General features: G+C 40.0%; 1 protein-coding gene across 1 annotated transcript; it reads left to right on the top strand.

Moving 5' to 3' along the window:
* The first annotated feature begins 1,458 nt into the window (after nucleotides 1-1,458).
* On the top strand, nucleotides 1,459-2,304 carry LOC102659720 (uncharacterized). The gene has a single exon (XM_006603149.1). The coding sequence runs from the start codon at nucleotides 1,459-1,461 to the stop codon at nucleotides 2,302-2,304; it is 846 nt and encodes a 281-aa protein (XP_006603212.1).
* The last annotated feature ends 20,787 nt before the right edge of the window (nucleotides 2,305-23,091 follow it).

Raw genomic sequence — 23,091 nt, 5'->3', positions numbered from 1 at the left:
ATCAGTTTGTAATTTGTTTCCCTCTTGGCCATTCTCTTGGCCATTCTTTCCATCCCTTGGCCATTCTTTTGGCCATTCTTTCTATCACCCCTCCTCTATCCCTTGGCCATTCTCTTGGCCATTCTTTCTATCGCTACTCCTCTTTCCCCATTCTTTCCTTCTCCATAAATTAAACGGGTAGAACCTTGTGTTTTTATGCGAGGTAAATCTACTATCGTTCCCATAGACTTAGAAATCGAAGCTACCTGTCGGCGTAACAATGCCGCAAGAAGACAAAGGGATCAAGACATAGATACCTCACCTCCTCTCTCTCCAAATTATGTTCAAATGGACGGAGAACCAGTACGTAGGGTTACATTAGAAGATTTCTCTCATACTACTACTCCTGAATTCTTCACAAGTATCACACTGCCAAAGGTTCAAGCCCTTAATATTTCGTACTCTCATTCTCTCATTCAGTTGATTCAGGGAAACCTCTTCCATGGTCTCCCAAGTGAGGATCCCTATACGCTTCTAGCCTCATTTACAGAAATATGCAACACGGTTAAGATAGCGGGAGTTCCAGCCCAAGCGGTATGCCTCAACCTCTTTTCTTTCTCGTTAGCGGGAGAGGCAAAAAGATGGTTGCATTATTTTAAGGGCAACACCTTTAGGACTTGGGAAGAAGTTGTAGAGAAATTTCTGAAAAAGTACTTCCCTGAATCCAAGACAGCTGAAGGGAAACTGGAAATCTCATCTTTCCATCAATTCCCAGATGAATCCCTTAGCGAAGCCTTAGATCGTTTCCATGTATTGTTAAGGAAAACGCCCACTCATGGATATAGTGAACCAGTACAATTAAGCATCTTCATTGATGGATTACGACCTCAATCGAAGCAATTACTGGACGCATCCGCGGGAGGAAAGATCAAGTTAAAGACACCCGAAGAAGCGATGGAACTCATTGAGAACATGGTAGCTAGCGATCAGGCTATCCTCCGTGACCGTTCTTATGTCCCAACAAAGAGAAGCCTCTTAGAGCTTAGTACACAAGACGCAACTCTGACACAACATAAGTTGTTGTGCAGATAACTAGAAGCTCTTACGGAGACGCTCAACAAATTGCCCCAACAACTGCAAGTAGTGAATATTTCTCATTCCCCTGTTTTGCAAGTAGAGGGATGTCCCACATGTGGAGGGACACATGAGCCTGGACAATGCACAATCCAACATGAGCCCTCTCAAGAAATAAATTACATGGGCAATCCTAATCGCCACGGTTTCCAAGGCTACAACCAATGAAACCCATCTGGATACAATAACGGACCACCAGGATTTAACTAGGGAAGAAACTTTAACCAAGGCTCCGGCTGGAGAAATCAAGGAAATCAGTACAAGGAGCCTAGGCCTCAACCACCGTACCAGCACCCTAGTCAAGGTCCGAGTCAGCAAGAGAATCCGTCTCTCAGTATAGAGGAAATGCTCTTAAGTTTAATCCAAGAAACAAGGGCAAGCACTCAGGAGACAAAGACATTCATCCAAGAAACAAGGGCAAGCACTCAGGAGACAAAGGCATTCATCCAAGAAACAAGGGCAAGCACTCAGGAGACAAAGGCATTCATCCAGGAGACGAGATCACTCCCAAAGAGCCCAGATGCAGCTATCAGAAACCTGGAGACACAACTGGGTCAACTAGCCCATGAAAGAGCTGAAAGGCCCACAAGAACTTTTGGGGCTAATTCAGAAAATAACCTAAGAGAAGAGTGTAAAGCAGTAATGACTCAAGCACAAAAGAACACTCAAGAAGCAGGAACGATGATAGAAGACGATGGAACTGAGGATAAGAAAGAGGAAGAAACAAAAGAGGAAGAAAAGCTAGAGGAAGAAGAGAAGGTGGTCTCACCACCTAATACCAAGAGTCAAAAGGCAAGAAAAGCTAAGAACGAAGAATCGCCAGTCTTGCCGCAGGATCTTCTGTATCCAAAGGTGTCGACCAAGAAGAATAAAGAGCACTGCTTCATGCGTTTCTTAGAAATATTTAAAGGACTGGAGATCACGATGCCATTCGGGGAAGCGTTGCAACAGATGCCCCTCTACTCTAAGTTCATGAAAGACATCATCACTAAGAAGGAAAAATATATAGATAGCGAGAACATTGTAGTAGGAGGCAACTGTAGCGCGATCATTCAAAGGAAACTACCTAAAAAGTTCAAGGACCTCGGAAGCGTTACCATCCCATGCAGTATAGGAAAAGAAGTGGTAGATAAAGCCCTCATTGATCTAGGGGCAAGCATCAATTTGATGCTCTTATCAATGTGTAGGTGAATTGGGAATCTGAAAATTGATCCCACTAAGATGACACTTCAATTGGCAGACCGCTCCATTACGAGACCATACGGGGTGGTAGAAGATGTCCTGGTCAAGGTTCGCCACTTCACTTTTCCGGTGGACTTTGTTATCATGGACATCGATGAGGACACAGAGATTCCCCTTATCTTAGGCAGACCCTTCATGTTGACTGCCAACTGTGTGGTAGATATAGGGAACGGAAGCTTGGAACTGAGTATTGACAACCAGAAGATAACTTTTGACCTCTTTAAAGCAATGAAATATCCACGGGAAGGTTGGAAGTGCTTCAAGATAGAAGAGATTGACAAGGAAGATAATGTCAATATTTTGGAACTGCCATACACTTCACTGGAGAAAGCAATGGTAAATAAGATGGACTGTCTCACCAGTGAAGAAGAAGAGGATCTAAAGGCTTGCTTGGAAGACTTGGATCGGCAAGAAGTCATTCCTGAGAAAGAAGCTTGTTTTGAGATATTAGAGAATGAGGCTCTGCCCGAGAAAAAGAAGGTCGAATTAAAGGTATTGCCTAAGCATTTAAAGTATGTGTTCCTGGAGGGTGACACCAAACCTGTAGTAATTAGTAATGCACTAACACAGGAAGAAGAGAACAAGTTGGTGGGCATCCTGAGGAAGCATAAGGAAGCAATCGGATGGCATATATCTGACTTGAAGGGAATCAGTCCTTCGTACTGCATGCATAAAATAATGATGGAGGACGATTACAAGCCTATTCGAAAACCTCAGAGACGTCTAAATCCAACTATGAAAGAAGAAGTAAGGAAGGAAGTGCTTAAGCTGTTAGAGGATGGACTCATATACCCTATCTCTGATAGCGGTTGGGTCAGTCCGGTACAAGTGGTCCCCAAGAAAGGTGGAATGACAGTCGTGACGAATGAAAAGAATGATCTAATACCCACACGAACTGTCACTGGTTGGCGGATGTGCATTGACTACCGCAAGTTAAATGAAGCCACCCAAAAGGACCATTTTCCATTGCCCTTCATGGATCAGATGTTGGAAAGACTTGCAGGGAAATCATACTACTATTTCTTGGATGGATACTCAGGCTATAATCAAATCGCGGTGGATCCCAAGGATCAGGAAAAGACGGCCTTTACATGCCCCTATGGTGTTTTTGCCTACAGGCGAATGCCATTCAGATTGTGAAATGCACCAGCTACATTTCAGAGGTGCATGCTGGCCATATTCTCATATATGGTGGAGAAGAGTATCAAAGTTTTCATGGACGACTTCTCGGTTTTTGGACCCTCGTTCGACACTTGTTTGGATAATTTAGAAAAGGTATTACAAAGGTGTGTCGAAACCAATTTGGTATTGAATTGGGAAAAGTGCCAGTTCATGGTTCGAGAGGGTATTGTTTTGGGTCACAAGATCTCATGTAAAGGAATAGAAGTTGGCCTAGCAAAGATAGACGTCATCGAGAGGTTGCCACCACCACTGAATGTCAAAGGCATCAGAAGTTTCTTGGGGCATGCTGGCTTTTATAGGAGGTTCATTAAGGACTTCTCAAAAATCGCCAAGCCCCTAAGTAATCTGCTGAACAAAGACGTAGCCTTTAAGTTTGATAAAGAATGTTCAGCAGCGTTCCAGACACTAAAGCATAGGCTCACCACGGCACCAGTAATGATTGCCCCAGATTGGAGCAAGAATTTTGAATTGATGTGTGATGCTAGCGATTATGCAGTAGGTGCAGTTCTGGGACAAAGGCATGACAAGGTTTTTCACACCATATATTATGTCAGCAAAGTCATAAACGAGGCACAATTAAATTACGCCACTACAGAGAAGGAGATGCTAGCCATTGTTTTTGCCTTAGAAAAGTTTCGGTCTTACTTGATAGGATCAAGGGTCATCATCTTCACTGACCATGCCGCCATCAAGCATTTTCTATCTAAGGCGGATTCGAAGCCGAGGTTAATTAGATGGGTCCTGTTGCTACAAGAATTTGATATCACCATCAAGGATAAGAGAGGATCCGAAAACGTAGTGGCTGACCATTTGTCCAGATTGAAGAATGAGGAGATTACCAAGGAGGAACCAGAGGTAAAAGGCAAATTCTCTGACGAATTCCTTTTACAGGCCTACACTCGACCTTGGTTTGCGAAAATGACCAACTATAAAGCCAAAGGAATCATTCCAGAAGAACTTGATTGGAATCAGAAGAAGAAATTCTTGCATGATTCACGCTTCTATGTCTGGGATGATCCTCATTTATTCAAGGCAGGGGCTAATAATTTGTTAAGAAGATGTGTTAGGAAGGAAGAAGCGCGAAATATTCTTTGGCACTGCCACGGTTAACCCTATGGTGGTCATCACAATGGGGACAGAACAGTGGCAAAAGTGCTACAATCAGGTTTTTTCTGGCCCTCCATTTTTAAAGATGCCCATGAGTTCGTGCGATATTGCGATAGATGCCAAAGAACAGGGGGAATCTCACGAAGGAATGAAATGTCATTACAAAATGTAATGGAAGTTGTGATTTTCGACTGCTGGGGCATAGACTTCATGGGGCCTCTTCCTTCTTCATACGGGAATGTCTACATCTTGGTAGCTGTGGATTACGTCTCCAAATGGGTGGAGGCCATAGCCACACCAAAAGATGACGCCAAGGTAGTGATCAAGTTCTTGAAGAAGAACATCATTTCCCGTTTTGGAGTCCCGAGAGCTCTAATTAGCGATGGGAGCATGCATTTTTGTAACAACCATCTGAGAAAAGTCCTGGAGCAATACAATGTGCGACATAAGGTAGCTACACCTTATCATCCGCAAACAAATGGCCAAGCAGAGATCTGTAATAGAGAGCTAAAGCGAATCCACGAAAAGACAGTAGCATCATCAAGGAAGGATTGGGCTTTGAAGCTCGATGACACACTCTGGGCCTAGGGGACAGCATTTTAGACCCCCATTGGCTTATCACCCTTTCAGCTAGTATATGGGAAGGCATGCCACCTACCAGTAAAGTTGGAGCACAAAGCATATTGGGCTCTTAAATTCCTAAACTTTGATAATAGTGCATGCGGAGAGAAGAGGAAGCTGCAGTTGCTGGAATTGGAAGAAATGAGGTTGAACGCTTATGAATCATCTAGTATTTACAATCAGAAGACTAAGGCATATCACGATAAGAAGATACAAAAGAAAGAATTCCAGCCAGGGCAGCAGGTACTACTCTTCAACTCCAGGTTGAGACTATTCCCGAGAAAGCTGAAGTCAAAGTGGTCAGGACCGTTCATTACTAAAGAAATCAGACCTCATGTAGCGGTAGAATTGGTGGACCCTTGAGTAGACAATTATGAGAAGAAATGGATCGTCAACGGACAACGCTTAAAGATCTACAATGGAGGACAACTAGAGAAGTTGACGACCGTCATGCATTTAAAAGATCCTTGAAAGAAGCCCTATGTCTAGCTAAAGACATTAAACTAAGCGTTGGTTGGGAGGCAACCCAACATTTTATTTCCGGTATTTATAGCCATTATGTCTTTCTTATATTTTGTCTTTATTATATTTTGCATTTGTTATTTTCTATTCTAAAAAAAAAAACAGGGGCCCAAACAGGGGGTACAAAAAGCAAAGGCCCAACAGGTGCAGACAGTAATAGGAGGGGTACCAATAGCAAATTGAAGTGGGCTGCATGAAGTAACGCGCTTAGCGCGCGACCTCGCGCTAAGCGCCCAGGTAAGTTTTTGAAATTTGAATTTTAAAATACGAGGGAATGCCAAGGGTCAGTAGGCCTTGGAGCGCTTAGCGGCAACCTCCCGCTGGGCGCGTGTCCCATAATTGCTGGGAATTTTTCAAAAACTGCCCAACCCCTCGTCTGCCTCCCTTACCTTTTAAAATCCAGAATTCCACCACTATTCTTTTTCCTTCCTTCTTTCATTTCTGCTATACCTCCTCCTCTGCTCTGCATTTTCCTTCTCATTTACATATTTTTCTGCGATTTTTCACGTATTCCTTTATACATACAGACGTAAGCTTGAGGTCTGGATTTTCTGTTGAATTCTGAACAGGTATTAGCGCGCTGAGCCCTAGCAAGGGCCTAAGGGGAGAAGAAAGACGTCCTGCGAATGCGCTAAGCGCTACTTCGCAAGCTGCTGCAGTATAGTGGACACGAAGCACGCGCTTAGCGGGAGCTGTCGCGCTAAGCGCACTCATGAGCCTCAGTGAGCGCACTAAGCGCGTGCCAGCAACAACGTGCACAGGGGTGTCAAGCGCGTGACTGGGCCTTAGGGCCCAATAGCCCTCACCCTTTACTCTTTGCACCCCCACTTCTATTCTCCACACCCCCTTCTGCTTACTTTCTGCACCCCTTCCTTACTAACTGCACCTCCCTTCTGCTTACTTTCTACACCCCCTGCTTTACTAACTGCACCCCTATTTCCCTTACTTTTTGCACCCCCCATGTTTACTAACTACAGTCTATTCTGCTGTTTTTGTTTTTTTTTGTTGTTTTTTTTCAGATGGCCTCCTGCAAACGTTGAGCCGTGCCCACACCCGGGTAAGCATCCAACTGGGACTCTTCCCGCTTCACTTTAGAGATTTCCTGGCACAGGTACCAGAACAACATTCAGCTCCAGAACATCTTTCTAGAGAGGAATGTTGAGCTTGGGCCCGGGATGTTCGATGAGTTTGTCCAGGAACTCAGGAGGCGCAGATGGGACCAGGTGCTTACACGACTACCGGAGAAGAGGATCGATGTGGCTCTGGTGAAAGTGTTCTACTCGAACCTTTATGATCCAGAGGACCACAGTCCTAGATTCTGCATGGTGTGAGGACAGGTCGTTCGTTTTGATGCTAACATGATTAACGACTTCCTCGACACCCCAATCATCTTGGAGGACGGGGAGGAGTACCCAGCCTACACTAGATATCTCAGCACTCATCCCGATCCTGACACCATCGCTGCCACACTATGTACTCTAGGGGGGCATTTCGTTCTAAATGCTGATGGTCTTCCCTAGAAGCTGCTGAGGAAGGACATGACGACACTCGCTTAGACATGGAGTGTCCTATCTTATTATGATCTTGCACCCACTTCTCACACATCTGATGTTAATCTTGACAGGGCACCCTTGATCTATGGCTTGGTGAGCCAAATGGATATGGACGTGGCCAGCTTTATATCTCAGCAGATCAGTCAGATTGCCCAGTCCAGTACCTCGTGGCTCGGGTTCCCGGCATTGATCACAGCGCTGTGTGACATTCAGGGGGTGGTTTCTGATACCCTGATCTTTGAGTCACTTAGCCTTGCAATCAACCTGGCATACGTGAAGAAGAACTGTTGGAACCCCGCCGATCCATCCATTACATTTCCAGGGGCCCGCCGGACTCGCACCAGAGCACTAGCGTCTACATCTGAGGCACCCCCTACTTCTCAGCCTTTCTCCCAGCGACCACAGCCTCCGCTTCCATCCACTGCCACACCTCCAGACATGCATGGACAGATGCTCAGGTCCTTGTACCAGGGACAACAGATCATTATTCAGGACCTGCATCGCTTATCCCTCCACTTGTAGATGGATCCGCCGCTCATGACTCCGGAGGCCTATCGTCAGCAGGTCACCTGGCTAGGAGACCAACCCTCCACTGACAGAGGGGAAGGGCCTTCTGGAGCCGCCGCTACGGAGGATACTGCAGTTGATGAGGACCTCATGGCTGACTTGGCTGGCGCTGAGTGGGGCCCATGGGCAGATCTGGGCGGCGGTCCAGGACATTAGTTTATTTTTCTTTATGTTTTTTTTATGTTTTATGTTTATGTTTATGTTTTATGTTCTTATGTTTTATTAGGTTCTAGTTTAAGTTATTTTGTCATATTTGTAGCTGTATGTTCAAAATGAAAAGCAGTGGTAATAATATTAGATTTGAGCATATGTGTGAATAAATAAATTGCATGATAACTTGAGAAATGACAATTTTGAGTTTGTTCTGAAAGGTCCAACACTTGAAAGGCTACTAGTCATTGGAACATACTGGTCTTGGAAGCAAAAGTCAGATCAAGGAATGAAACATGATTCACGGAAAAGGAAAGGTTAGCTTGATGGAATGAAGACACATCTGCTACGTTAATACTGAATTAATCCCGGTGAGAATGTGACCTTAATTGTGAGAGAAAACGCCTGTTTTTAAGCTCTTAGTTTTGCATCATTCTTGGACTATTAAAATTAGTTACTTAAGGTGGATATGATCAAGGCCATGTTTGTTTTATTTTACCCACTCAGCCAAAAAGCCAACCCAACATAATTTTATCCCTAGCACCCATATTGAGCCAAAGAATTATAATGATTTATTTTGAGTAGAACCCTAAGCCAAGAAATTGATATTCCTGACCTTGTGTAGGATTCTAAGAGAGCAGTAGGGTTCCAAATGCTAATAAGGCCTTAATTTGGGGGATTTTGAACAAATGGGTAAAGTAGCCAAGGTAATAGCACACACTAGAACACCTCTAAATATGTGAGCCCATTATTATTATTATTCTTCTTATATATATATGTGTATATATATATATATATACATATATATATATATATATATGTATATAAAGAGAAGAAAAAAAGAGAGAGAGAGAAGAAATAAATAACAAGAAGAAAAAGGGGCAAAAATGAAAAAGAGAGGTGTCAGTGGAAAGTGCTGAAGGCAAAAGGGGCTAAGTGAGAAATAGGTCTTGGCAAGAACTTAAATTTTTGGAATGCATGCTCTCTTATAATCTTATATTTTGAAATTCCAATAAAAAACCATGATTCTTTGTTAGCCAGGCCCCATTACAAGCCATAAAAGTCCTTAGTGATCCACCGAAGGCAATTCAGGCTAACCTTAACCGAGATGAAGTACAAAATTCTTGAGTTTTATTTACAGGTTGTTGAAATTGTAAACACTTGACCAGACACTTGTGAGAAGAGAGAAACACCAGCTTTGTAAGGAAATAAGGCAAGCCGGACCTGTTAGAATTCTAGATAATTGACTTGTTTCTGCTCTTGTGTTTATGCTTTTATTTTAAGATCATGACAGATGCAAAGGGAACAGTCAAGGGATCAAGGAATTGAAGCCATGAAGAGTGTTGGAATGATTGGAACTTGCTTGAGAAAATTTTTGCTTAAGAATGGAATAATTTTATTCTTTTTATTTGCTTGGGGACAAGCAAAGTTTAATTTGGGGGATTTTGATAACTGCTAAATAATAGTGAATTAATAGTGGAAAATCAGTCTGAAATTAACTTAGAATTAATTATTTAGCAGTTATTTATACTTTAAATTAGAAAGATTTAATTAAATTTGAATTTTGATTGCAGATGTGAAAAAGGGAGGTACAACAAGCAAAAAGGAGCAGAAATAAAGAAAAAAAGAAGAAAATTAGAAGAAGCCCAAGTCCAGCAAGGCGCTAAGCGCGAGACACGCCCAGCGCGCAAGAAGACAAGGCGCTAAGCATAGGACATGCGCTAAGCGCGCGGTGGCGCTGAGCGCGAAGCCTCGTGCTCAGCGAGACTATGAAGGCCCAAGCCCAATTTTGCACCTGTAAATAAGAGGGTCTGCCTAGGAAAACGAACATACTTCCTCAGAGCTCAATTTTTAGACTTCTGGCACTCGGTTCTCTCCTTTTCCTTCCCTTTTCTTATATTCTTATTGCCTTTCTTTCACCCCCCCCCCCCCTTCTCATTGTAAAACCCTCATGACTATGAGTGGCTAAACCTCTAGCTAGGGCCTGGAAGGCCTAAAACGCTAATGATGTATGGAGCATTTCAAGAGTTATCAATAAAAAGAGGATTTCCTTCCAGGTTCTTTTATTTACCCTTATTTCTTATTTATCCTGTATATCAGACCTTATTTTCTGTTAGGGTTTAGTCCACTCGGGAGAGGGTAACACTTAATAGAACAATAAAAGGAAGAAATTATCGGGTTATCATTAGAGGGTTTTCCTTCCAGGTTCTTTTATCTGCTTTTCTTTCTTATGTATTCTGCATCTTAGTCTTTATTTTCTGTTAGTCTTTAGTTCACTCGGTAGAGGGTAAAGCCTAATTAGGGGTAAGGAATGAATGCGTGAATCTGTTTTAAGGATTAGTCCACTCGGGAGAGGGTAACGCTTAATAGAACAATAAAAGAAAGAAATCATAGGGTTAGCATTGACCCGATGCCTATGCTTTAGCAAACATCTAGAAGTTATTCTTAATGCATCTTAGTTATTGAGTCTTCGCAAAGGGCATTTGGAAGATAGGTAATTAAGGTAGGCTTGTCATCATGAGGCATCGGGGGCGAGTAGATGGATAGATGTGGGGCAGAATTAGTTCACTGGTATTGATAACAGACAAATCCCGAATCCATATATCTAGGCTGATTAGACTTGTTAGGTTTTAGCAATTTTATTATATAGATTTTATTCTCTATTTTATTGTTTGAAGTTTCTTATTATATTGTTGGGTTTTCTTAGAAGTAGTTACTCCTTATTGTTGGGTTTCTTAGAAGTAGTTATTCCTTATTTTACTGTTGGGTTTTATTAGGAGTAGTTATCCATTATTTAGGAGTGGGTATTTAGGCTTATTAGATTTAGTAATATTTTATAGACTTTATTCTTTATTTATTGCTTTAGTTTCCTTTAATTTAGAAGTAGCTGCTTAGATTTAAATTACCTTTTTCTTTATCCGTTAATTTTACTTGTAAATCTTTTATCTTTTCTTTATCTTATCTATTATCTTTCTTTATCTTTTATTTTTAATTTCTTATCCCTTGCTAGATTTAAACTGCATTTAATTTTATACACTAAATTTACAATTTGCAAACTGAAAAGTACTTCACATAAGTGCAACAAAATCCCTGTGGTACAACACTCGGCTTACCGAGAGATTATTACTACGAGCGATTTGGTACACTTGCCAAAGAGCTAACAAGTTTTTGGCGCCGTTGCCGGGGATTTTGTTTTCGCATTTAAGGGCCATACTATCAGTTTGTAATTTGTTTCCCTCTTGGCCATTCTCTTGGCCATTCTTTCTATCCCTTGGCCATTCTTTTGGCCATTCTTTCTATCACCCCTCCTCTATCCCTTGGCCATTCTCTTGGCCATTCTTTCTATCGGTACTCCTCTTTCCCCATTCTTTCCTTCTCCATAAATTAAACATGTAGAACCTTGTGTTTTTATGCGAGGTAAATCTACTATCGTTCCCATAGACTTAGAAATCGAAGCTACCTGTCGGCGTAACAATGCCGTAAGAAGACAAAGGGATCAAGACATAGATACCTTCAAAGGTTAATGACCCGACAAGAAATTTGCCGATCATATCAGCCTGGTCATTACAGACCATACGACGAGCATCATGACTCAAATAATCGAACTTCCAGTCATCAATAATAGTGCCTTCAAAAGGAACACCTTGATTGGGTAATTTAGTCAATGAGAAAAACAAAGATTGATCAATGACAAGAGGAATACCATGCACCTTAGAGTAAAGTGTACGATCCTGAATTCTTAAGTTATTGTAAAAGACTCTAACTAGTTCAGGATAATGAGGCAACTTTAAAGACATAAAATCAACTAAGCCAGAGTTTTGAAATACTTGATAGCAGTCAAATGTCTCATCATCAAAGAAAGCTATGTCTAGGTACTTAGGGTCTAATACGATTCTAGTAGAAAATTGAGAAGAGTATCGTAGACATTGATCATCTGAAGAAAATAAAGTAGATGATCATGGAGATGACAAGAAAGGAGGAACTGGTGCTGTGGGTGCTTCAAATGGTCCATGGCATCGATGGCCAGCCGCGGCGGTGGTGGTGGAAGAGCCCTTTCGCTTTTTCATAGATTCAGCCATTTGAGGAAGTTTTTGCAGATTTCAATCAATGGAATCAAAAAAGGATTGAAAATGATGAAGTTTGGGCTCTGTGGGACGTGATTTGGTTAAGAAACAAAGAAGATATGAAGATTTGAAGTTTGGGAAAAAAAGAAAAAAAAAAGGCGCCACAATCATGAGTTCCGTGGCTGCAACATTTGAAACACATGTTATTTATAGTGGAGGACGAATGATAATCGATTACAGGACTTCATAATCGATTACAGGACCATACTGCCTACTGGTAATCGATTACAGGGATCTGTAATTGATTACAAGCTACATGTTCTTGTGTAATCGATTACACGTAATGGTAATTTATTATCAGAACACCAAACAAGGCTTTTCTCCTAAAAATTACCTATTTCTATTATCTAAGAACATCATCTAACTCTATCAATCAATTATACTAACAAGCATACAATATTAATCAAGCAAAATGAAAACACAATAACACATCAATCAAAAACACAATCAAATACTTACAATTAAACACAATCAAACATCAATCTCAAACACAATCAAAAACTCATTCAAAAACAATCATCAAAGACAATCAACATTTAAGCAAAAACAAGCATCAAAATTCAATCAAGAGTTAACAATCATAGGCAAAAAAAAAAAATTAAAAGCAATTAATCAAAGACAAGTCACCTTTGTTCGTTGTCTCCATAGATCACATATTTACTATCTTTGGGAGAAATATGAATAAACTCTTATGCATCTCCCGCCATGTGTTTGCAGAAATTGCTATCAATGTATCAACTTTGCTCTTCTCCGCTTTTATAGTCTTTCAACATGAAACCCAGATTTATGATTTTATTTTTCTGAATCACTTGAAGAATTTATGCCATTATCTTCCCAAGTGATTTATGCTTTCTTTTCTTTCTTTTCTTTGAGATTCTTCTTGTCGGATTTTCCATTCTTCTTTTAAAGAAAAGACAATCGAATCTCATGTGCCCAGGTTGATTGCTTTCATAGCATGTTAGGGCAAAGGAGGAATCTTCTTCTTTCTTCTTTGTGTTGATGTTTGATTCGCTTTTATTTTTTTTGTTTCTCAGAAATTTATTGAACATTTTCACAAAGAATCTGAAATCATCATCATCTTCTTTTATTTTAGTCAAGTCCTCTTTGTCACTTTCTTCTTGAATAAAAGATTATGAGGCTCTGAGTGCTATTCCTTTTCTCTTTATATCATTCTCTTCATGTTGATGGAGTCTCATAAGTTCCATTTCATGTTCTTGAAGTTTTCCAAAGAGAGTGGCAAGAGACATATTAGTGAGATCTCTTGATTCTGCAATTGTTGTTACTTTTGGTTGCCATTGCCTGCTTAAACATCTCAACACTTTGTTAATAAGATCTTCATTAGGAAATATTTTTCCTAATGATGCAAGATGATTAACTATACGAGTAAATCTCTTCTGCATATCTTCTATGGTCTCATATTGAATCATTCTAAACAGTTTATATTCATGTGTGAGAGTGTTTATTCTAGATCTCTTGACATCAGTTGTGCCTTCATAGGTTACATGCAATGTATCCCACATTTCTTTTGCATTCTTACAATTTGAGACTCTAAAATATTCATCCATGCCTAATGCAGAAGTGATTATATTTTTGGCCTTTAAATTGTATTGGACCTTTCTTCTTTCATCATCATTCCATTCTTCTCTTGGTTTTTCTATAGTTGCATTTCCCACTACCTTTGTAGGAATAAAGGCACCAACTTCAATGGCTTCCCATATATTTAAATCTATGGCTTCAATAAGGATCTACATTTAGGTTTTCCAATAGTGATAACCCTTGCCATTGAACATAAGAGGCCTGTTAATAGAATTTCCCTCAGGAAATGGAAAGTTGGATGAGGCCATATCTATTCTTGAAGTTTTTAAACTTTATACAACAATCCTACTCTGATACCACTTGTTACACAAATGGCCTCAATTATCTTAAGAAGGGGGGGTTGAATTAAGATACAAAGACTATTCCCCAATTAAAATTTCACTCTTTCCTTTTGGAATTACAATGCACCCTTAACATGAATTACTCAAAAGACAATTCAAAATAAACTTCTTTAAAGCAAAAGATAAATAGCAATAAATAAAAGAAGTTTAAGGGAATAGAGAAATGCAAACTTGATTTATACTGGTTCAGCCACTTCCCGTGCCTACGTTTAGTCCTCAAGCAACCCACTTGCGATTTTCCACTCTCTTTGTAAAACTCCTTTTACAAAGTCTGAACCACACAAGGAAAACCCTTCCCTTGTGTTCAGGAATCCTTTAGAACAAGAGACCCTTGGTCTCTTAATCCCTTTCCAGAAGTAAAAAAAAAAAAAGAAGAAGAAATCTCTCTTGAAAGAGAAAGATATTACAATTAAAGATCAATTAAGATTCCTTATTGAATATAAAAGTGTTTGACCAAAGAATCCTCTTTGAGAGGATAAGACATTTCAGTTCAGAAAAACTCTCTTAATCTTTTGAGAGGATAAGACTTTTTGGGCAATAAAAACTCTCTAGAATTTTCGTATCCTAAGTCACTTATATATAGGCCTTTGATGGCCATTCAAAAACATTTGAAAATATATGACTGTTGGGAGCTATATTCGAAAATCCTTACTGGTAATCGATTGCACTGTTACTTATGAAGAGTTATGACTCTTCTTATTTGAAATTTGAATATTTAAACACTGGTAATCGATTACCAACTTACTTTAATCGATTACACAACTTTGAAATTTAAATTCAAATTTCTTATGGTTGTTTTAAAATGTTCCAAACCTCTGGTAATCGATTACAATCCATGAGTAATCGATTACATGCTTTCCAAAATATTTAAAACCTTTTTAGAAAGCATAGTGGCCACTGGTAATCGATTACATCCTCTGGTAATCGATTACCAGAGAGTAAATCTCAATTTAAAATGATTTAGATAAAATTCTTTGGCCAAACCTTTTGCTTTTTCAATTTGGAAACTTCTTCCTAAGATTCTAGAGATCAACTTGGTCATATATCTTGATTTTCTTGGATTCTTGGATTCTTGTCTTGAATAAAACTTGAGAAGCACTTGATCCTTTGGCATCATCAAAACATCAAAATATCTTGCTTCTACATCATGGGCTTTCTTAGGTGAAATTCCATTTCTATCATTCTCTAGCCTTTTAAGTTGAGAACAAAAAGGAAGCGCACACTCATTTGGTGTAGCTAAAGCATCAATTCAAATGGTTGGACCCCAAAATTAATAATGAACTCACCTGCACCAAATGAATGAGTTCTTCCTCTTTGCTTAATGGTAAAATCTTCTATGGTATAATGGTAAAATCTGCAATTAGAAGAGAACACTAGCTAGCTAGCTAGGTAATAAATACCCAGGGTGAACATCACATCCATCTATTTATAGGAAAAATGTTCTATGAAATTTCATTCCAGGCAGTTTTGTAAAAACCTTCAATTAAATCAATGGCTGGTTTCGATTAGTTAGGTAGTTTCGATGTTGTTGCTCTAACACAACACAACAGATCGGGAAGAACCCTAACCAAACAAGAAAGCAATGGCTGCAGTGTTAGGGCAATAGATGGTGGAGCTATCCACCCTTGTCACACATGCTGCTAACGATAAGTCCGCTGATATGTTAGCGGCGCTAACGAATCGGAGGACTTACCATTAGCGGCGTGTGTGACGAGGATGGATAGCTCCACCGTCTATTGCCCTAACTCTGCAACCATTGCTTTCTTGTTTGGTTAGGATTCTTCTCGATCTATTGTGTTATATCTCACTGTATTTAATTTGTATGTCATTAATGTGCTTTGCTTTAGATTGAACTTTTGTTCATAATGAGTGAACCTTAGATTCATGTTTGAGATTGAATACAATGATTCTTGCAGAAAGTTTGCATTAATTATTGTATTGAATCTTGAATTGTCCGTTTGGATAGTTTGGGGAGACTCATATTTTTATGGTAGATTCATGCATTAAGGTTAACATTATTTTGTTTAATTTGATGAAATTACAGTACAATCCATTTCTAGTTGTTCTCTAAGTGCATACTTGATTATCGGGGAATTAATGTCACCGATTTCATGTCGTGTACTTGGAGACCATTGTGAAATGCTGGCAAAATTTAATCAAATTTTAAAAAATAAGATTAACCTTAATGCATGAATCTACCATAAGAAAGTATCTTCCTGAATGGGATAGGGCCACACCTTAAATGAAAAAGTGAAATTTCATGCATTGAATGAGTTTCGGACTATGACGGAGTTATTATTTAGATGGATCAAAGTTGGATGAATGAAAGTCGCTTGAGCCCTGCGTATGAGGAACGCGTGGAGCAGTTCCTACAATTTGCTTCAGAAAGAAGTCGACTGGATGAAAACGGGAAGTTTTTTTGTCCATGCATAAATTGTTTGAATGGGAGACGACAAAAATTTGATGACATATGGGAGCATCTATTGTATAATGAGATTAAGAGGAATTATACGACGTGGATATGACATGGTGAATTAATAGACATGCAGAGTAGGACCCAATATAAACTATTTGATGTAGAAATGGGAGATCGCTTGGAGGATATGATTCGTGACCTTAAACAAGAGTCTTTTCAGCAACCACATGCCCCTATGTATGATACATTGCAAACTGATTCAAAGAAGCCTTTCTATCCGGGGTGCAAGAATTCCTTGACGCTTTTTCGGTGGTGTTAAGTCTCGTTAATGTGAAGGCCAAATATGGGTGGAGTGACATAAGCTTTACTTCACTGCTTCAAGTTGTGCACGCTATGCTTCCAAAGGAAAAACTTTGTCTAAAACTTACTATCAAGCCAAGAAGATATTGTGTCCGATGGGTATGGAGTATTAGAAGATTCATGCTTGCTTGAATGATTGCATACTGTTCAGACATGAATTTCAAGAAATACCTATATGCCCTAGGTGTGGGGTATCACGGTACAAAGTGAAGGATAATGACAACTGTAGTAGTGACGAAAACCCAAAGAAGGGCCCGCCAGCGAAGGTGTTATGGTATCTTCCCATTATTCCAAGGTTTAAGCATTTGTTTGCTAATGGAGACGACGCAAAAGACCTTACATGGCATGCAAATGGGAGAAACTGCGATGGAATGCTCCGTCATTCGGCTGATTCCTCGCAGTGGAAAAAGATTGATCATTTGTATCTGGATTTCAGCAAAGAGGCAAGAAATCTTAGGCTTGGACTAGCTAGTGATGGAATGAATCCATATGGCAGTTTAAGCACTCAACATAGTTCATGGTCAGTTTTGCTAGTAATTTACAATTTGCCTCCCTGGTTGTGCATGAAGCAAAAATACATGATGTTGTCTATGATGATATCGGGCCAAGACAGCCAGGAAATGACATTGATGTTTATCTAAGTCCGTTGATTGAAGACTTGACAAAGTTGTGGGTTGAGGGGGTTTTAGTGTTTGATGGGTTTCAGAATGAGACTTTTCAAATGTGTGCAATGCTTTTTTGTACCATTAATGACTTTCCAACATATGGGAATTTGAATGGTGATAGTGTTAAGGGCCATCATGCATTCCCCATCAGTGAAGAAGACACAAGCTACATACAACTGAAACATGGTAGAAAAACAGTGTACACTAGGCAGGGATGTTTTCTAAAACCTCATCACCCTTACAGGCGATTGAAAAAAAGCATTTAATGGGAGTCAAGAGCATGAAACTGCACCGATACCATTAACTAGTGACTAGGTCTTCCAGCGAGTTCAACACCTAAATACTATATTTGGAAAAACCCAAAAGAAGGAAAAAAGTAAGACTTGCATATGGAAGAAGAGGTCGATTTTGTTTGGTCTTCCGTACTGGTCTGATCTAGATGTTAGACATTGTATTGATGTTATGCATGTGGAGAAAAATATATGTGATAGTGTCATTGGGACGATCCTTAACATTCAAGGCAAGATGAAAGATGGTTTGAATATGCGTCAAGATCTAGCTGAGATGGGTATACGATCGTAATTGCATCCAAGGTCTGATTGTAAAAAAATATACTTGCCTCCAGCTTGTCATACTTTGTCTAGAAAGGAGAAGATCAGTTTTTGTCAGGGTCTACGCTGATCGAGTCAAAGTCCCACAAGGATACTCTTCAAATATTAAGAGCCTTGTGCAGTTGAAGGATCTTAAGTTGGTAGGGTTAAAGTCTCATGATTGTCACATCTTGATGCAACAATTGTTCGCCGTGGCCATACGAGACATTTTGCCTAACAAAGTCAGGTTAGCCCTAACTCGGCTGTGCTTTTTCTTCAATGCCATATGTAGCAAAGTCCTTGATCTTGTGAAGTTAGATGAGCTGGAAAATGAGGCTGCTATTATATTGTGTCAATTGGAGATGTATTTTCCTCCTGCTTTCTTTGACATCATGGTTCACTTAATTGTTCATCTGGTTAGAGAAATCAAATGTTGTGGTCCTGTTTATTTGCAGTGGATGTACCCGCTTGAGTGATACATGAAGACCATAAAAAGGTATACCAAGAATCTACATCGTTCAGAAGCATCTATTGCTGAAAGGTACATTGTAGAAGAAGTCATTGAATTTTGTTCAGAGTACATTGAAAAAGCAAAACTTGTTGGGCTTCCCGAGTCTCGGCATGACGAAAGAGTGGGCGGTAAGGGTTCAAAAGGACTGCATGTTATCACTCTAACTATAGAAGATTTGCAACAAGCTCACTTGTATGTGTTGAGTAACAATAATGAAGTTTTGCCATACATACTTTGCCGTGAAGGTTTAGTGAAACAAAGTAATCCAAAAATGTCAAAGAACTGGGTCTTGAAAAAGCGTAACAAGACTTTCCTAGATTGGTTTAAAGATACAATCTTTGTTGATGATAATGCTTCTGAAACGTTAAGAAAGCTAGCAGATGGGCCTAAAAGAAATGTTATAACTTGGAAAGGATCCGATATAAACAAGTATTCCTTTTATACAAAAGCACAAGACGACAAAAGTACAATGCAAAACAGTGGGATCACCCTAAGGGCTGAATCTCAACACTTTGCTAGTGTACATGATGACAATCCCCATGTAGCTTCCATCCCTTACTTTGGTTTCATTGAAGAAATTTGATAGCTTAACTATGTCAATTTTACTGTCTGTGTTTTCAAATGTAAATGGGTTGGCAGCAACATCAGTGTGTGGACCAATGATGTAGGATTTATGTTGGTAGATCTAAAGAAACTCGCTTACCAGAATGACCCTTTCATCATGGCAGAACAAGCCAAACAAATATTTTATGTTCAAGACCCTTGTGATGAAAGGTGGTCAGTGGTTCTACATGGGAAAACAATTGATGTTAATGTTGAATATGATGATTCATACATTGATACTTATGTTAGTCCTTTGTCCACACAAATGTTGCATAACATCGTTGGAGAAGAAGAAGCTGACGACGTTCATACTAATCGTAATGATCATGATGATGGAGAATTAATTAACATCATCTAATGTAATTTTCTTATTATGTATTTCATTTTAGTCCATTCATGTACATAACTTATTCAATTTTGTGATAATGTTAACTAACCAATGGTTTTTTCTTTACAGGCAAATGGCTACACCACCCAGCTCTCCTCCTCCTCCTCCTGGTGCAGCATCACAGTTGCCATCTACCTTGAAGCAGACAAGAAAAACCACACAACTAAGATCATTGGCGACTAGACTAATTAGGGCAGAAAGACCGGGAAGGCCGACGGTCCCCCCAGAAAGAAGTTAAGAACATATTTGGGGATCGTCGCTCGTGATAAGGTCGTTGTCACATACAAGAATTGGAAAAAAAAGTCCCTGCTGCTCAGAAGGATTTGATATGAGAGGATATTCAGGTATTTTAGTTAAATCTTTCATTTTATTCATTGATAATCAAATTGTAATTTAGTAACAATAGAATGTAATTTATTGTTTGTCAGGATGAATTTGATATCCCTGAAGCATTTGATCTGAGGACAAAAAAGAAAATACTTCAGACTGTGGGGTAGTGGTGGAGACAATTTAAGTCTGATTTGACGTCGAAATGGGTACTTGCAGCCGACAAGGAAAGTGTCGATGACACTGTATGTGAAAAGTACGACATTAGCAAGGAGAAGTGGACCCAATTTTGTCAGACCCGCAGAGACCCTTCGTGGGAGGTAACTAATTTGTGATTTTCATTGTTTTCAACTTTAAATTCACTTATTATAATACATTGTAATCATGAGTTTCATAAATGTTGAATTTTTGCAGGATGTGCGAAAAAAGCCATAGGCCATCCAAAAGCAAAACACTTTCCCTCACGTGTTGTCTCGTGGGGGTTATGCATATTTAGAAAACAAGTTGATGAATGAGAAGAGAAAGAAAAAACTAGAGGAAGTTGCTCAATCCAGAAGCACTGACACCGTGATTGATCCTCCATCTCCCATCAGAAGACACGTGAAATGGAAGATGGCCCACACCAAGAAAACTGGGCAAATGACGTCTGAGGCAGCAAAGGAAATTGTTGACAAGATTGTAAGTGACTTTCAATTATTAATTGCAATTATTTATGTTTACTATGTGACTAAGTAAACCAATAAATGTGTTCTTTGCAGGATTCGTTGGAGGACCAGGCCTCACAGGGTTCCTTTGTCGCCCTTGGACATTAGGATGTACTGACTGCTGCCATTGGGCAACCAAAACACCCTGGTCATGTGCATGCTGTTGGAGTCGGTGTCACGATCAAGCAATACTTTAGACTGGCTCCAAGGACCTCCCGCACATCTTCCTCCATGGCTCCCGAAGACCTGGAGCAGTTGACGCAACAAATTAGGGACCAACTGGAGGAGTCGATCACATAAAAAGTGACTTGACAGCTAATGTTATCCTTCAGCCAGATGCAGTCCCAGTTTCAGTCTCAGATGCAATCACAAGGACTTGAACTGCCTCCTGAGCCCGAGGTTGGTCCTTCAGCTGCTCGTGTCAGCACAAAGGAGACTTGTGTTGATCCATCAGGGAACGATCCTTAGGAAGAGTTTTTGAGGGATCCATAACCACTCGTAACATTACTTTGTTGCATGATTAAGTCAAGATTGGTGTTGAGGAGGTTAGAGATGTAGGTGCTCCCATTCCTATACCCACTAAAGAGGTTAAGTTAGTGGGGCAAACTCCTTGGTTAATATTTCTATAAGGGACTTAGCAACATGGAGAGGAGTATGATTGATGCTGCCAGTGGTGGAGCTCTTGGTGATATGACCCCTGCTGAGGCCAGGAATTTGATTGAGAAGATGGCTTCCAACTCCCAACAATTCAGTGCAAGAAATGATGCTATTGTCCTTAGAGGAGTCCATGAGGTGGCCACAGATTCATCTTCATCTGCTGAAAATAAAAAGCTTGAGGGAAAACTTGATGCCTTGGTCAACCTAGTAACTCAGCTTGCCATGAATCAGAAATCTGCACCTGTTGCAAGAGTCTGTGGTTTATGTTCTTCAACAAATCACCATACAGATCTCTGTCCTTCTTTGCAGCAATCTGGAGTCAATGAGCAACAAAAGCTTATGCTGCAAACATTTATAATAGACCTCCTCAGCAACAAAACCAACAACAACAGAATAATTATGACCTTTCAAGCAACAGATAAAATCCAGGTTGGAGGAATCATCCAAATCTGAGATGGACAAGTCCTCCACAACAACAACAGCCTGTCCCTCCTTTCCAGAATGCTGCTGGTCCAAGCAAGCCATATGTTCCTCCTCCAATGCAGCAACAACACCAGCAGTCACAACAAAGACAACAAGCAACTGAGGCTCCTCCTCAACCTTACTTAGAAGAGTTAGTGAGGCAAATGACAATCCAGAATATGCAATTTCAGCAAGAGACAAGAGCCTCCATTCAGAGTCTGACAAATCAGATGGGGCAAATGGCTACTCAGTTGAACCAAACTTAGTCCCAAAATTCTGACAAACTGCCTTCACAAACTGTGCAGAATCCGAAAAATATGAGTGCCATCACCTTGAGGTCTAGCAACCAAATTCAAGTGCCTCCACCAGTAGCAGTACCTGCACCTGAACCTGTCAAGCTTCATTCTACACTTGAAAAAGAGGATGAGATAGTTCCACAAAAGAGAAAACTTCCTGATCATGAGGGAGCTAACAAAAATTTTCATGTAGGTGGACCTTCTTCGAGTAGTTCAGATTTGCAGCAGCCTCCTATCCCTCTTTCATTCCCACCTAGAGAAATTCCAAACAAAAATATGGAAGAAGTGGAAAAGGAGATCTTGGAGACCTTCAGGAAAGTAGAGGTGAACATACCTCTGCTAGATGCCATCAAGTAGATTCCAAGATATGCCAAGTTTCTAAAGGAGTTGTGCACTCACAAAAGGAAGCTCAAAGGCAATTAAAGGATTGGCATGGGCAGAAATGTGTCATCATTGATAGGTAAATCTATTCCTCACATTCCTGAGAAATGTAAGGACCCAAGTACTTTCTATATACCTTGCTTTATTGGGAACAATAAATTTGAGCCATGCTAGATCTAAGAGCATCAGTTAGTGTCATGCCTCTGTCCATTTTCAATTCTTTATCTCTTGGACCCTTGCAATCTACAAATGTGGCGATTCATTTGGCAAATAGAAGTGTTGCTTACCCCGCAGGTTTCATAGAGGATTGTTGGTTCAGGTTGGTGAACTTATTTTTCCTACTGATTTTTATGTTCTTGATATGGAAGAGGGATTTTCCCATGGTTCAGTTCCAATTATTTTAGGCAGGCCATTTATGAAAACAGCCCGAACCAAGATAGATGTTTATGCTGGCACATTGTCTATGGAATTTGGTGATATTGTTATTCATTTTAACATTCTTGATGCCATGAAACATCCATCTAAGGATCATTCTGTTTTTTGTGCTGAGATAATTGATCAGATTGTTGATGATTATATGTTTGATTTTGATTCTATTCTTCATGGTAGGAAA

This window comes from Glycine max, chromosome 18 (assembly GCF_000004515.6).
Source record: "Glycine max cultivar Williams 82 chromosome 18, Glycine_max_v4.0, whole genome shotgun sequence".
NCBI lineage: Eukaryota > Viridiplantae > Streptophyta > Magnoliopsida > Fabales > Fabaceae > Glycine > Glycine max.
This window is presented reverse-complemented; position numbering and strand designations above follow the sequence as displayed.

Bases quoted from the DNA above. Each gene is read 5' to 3' on its own strand.
- LOC102659720 (XM_006603149.1), top strand. From the start codon at position 1,459: ATGCTCTTAAGTTTAATCCAAGAAACAAGGGCAAGCACTCAGGAGACA.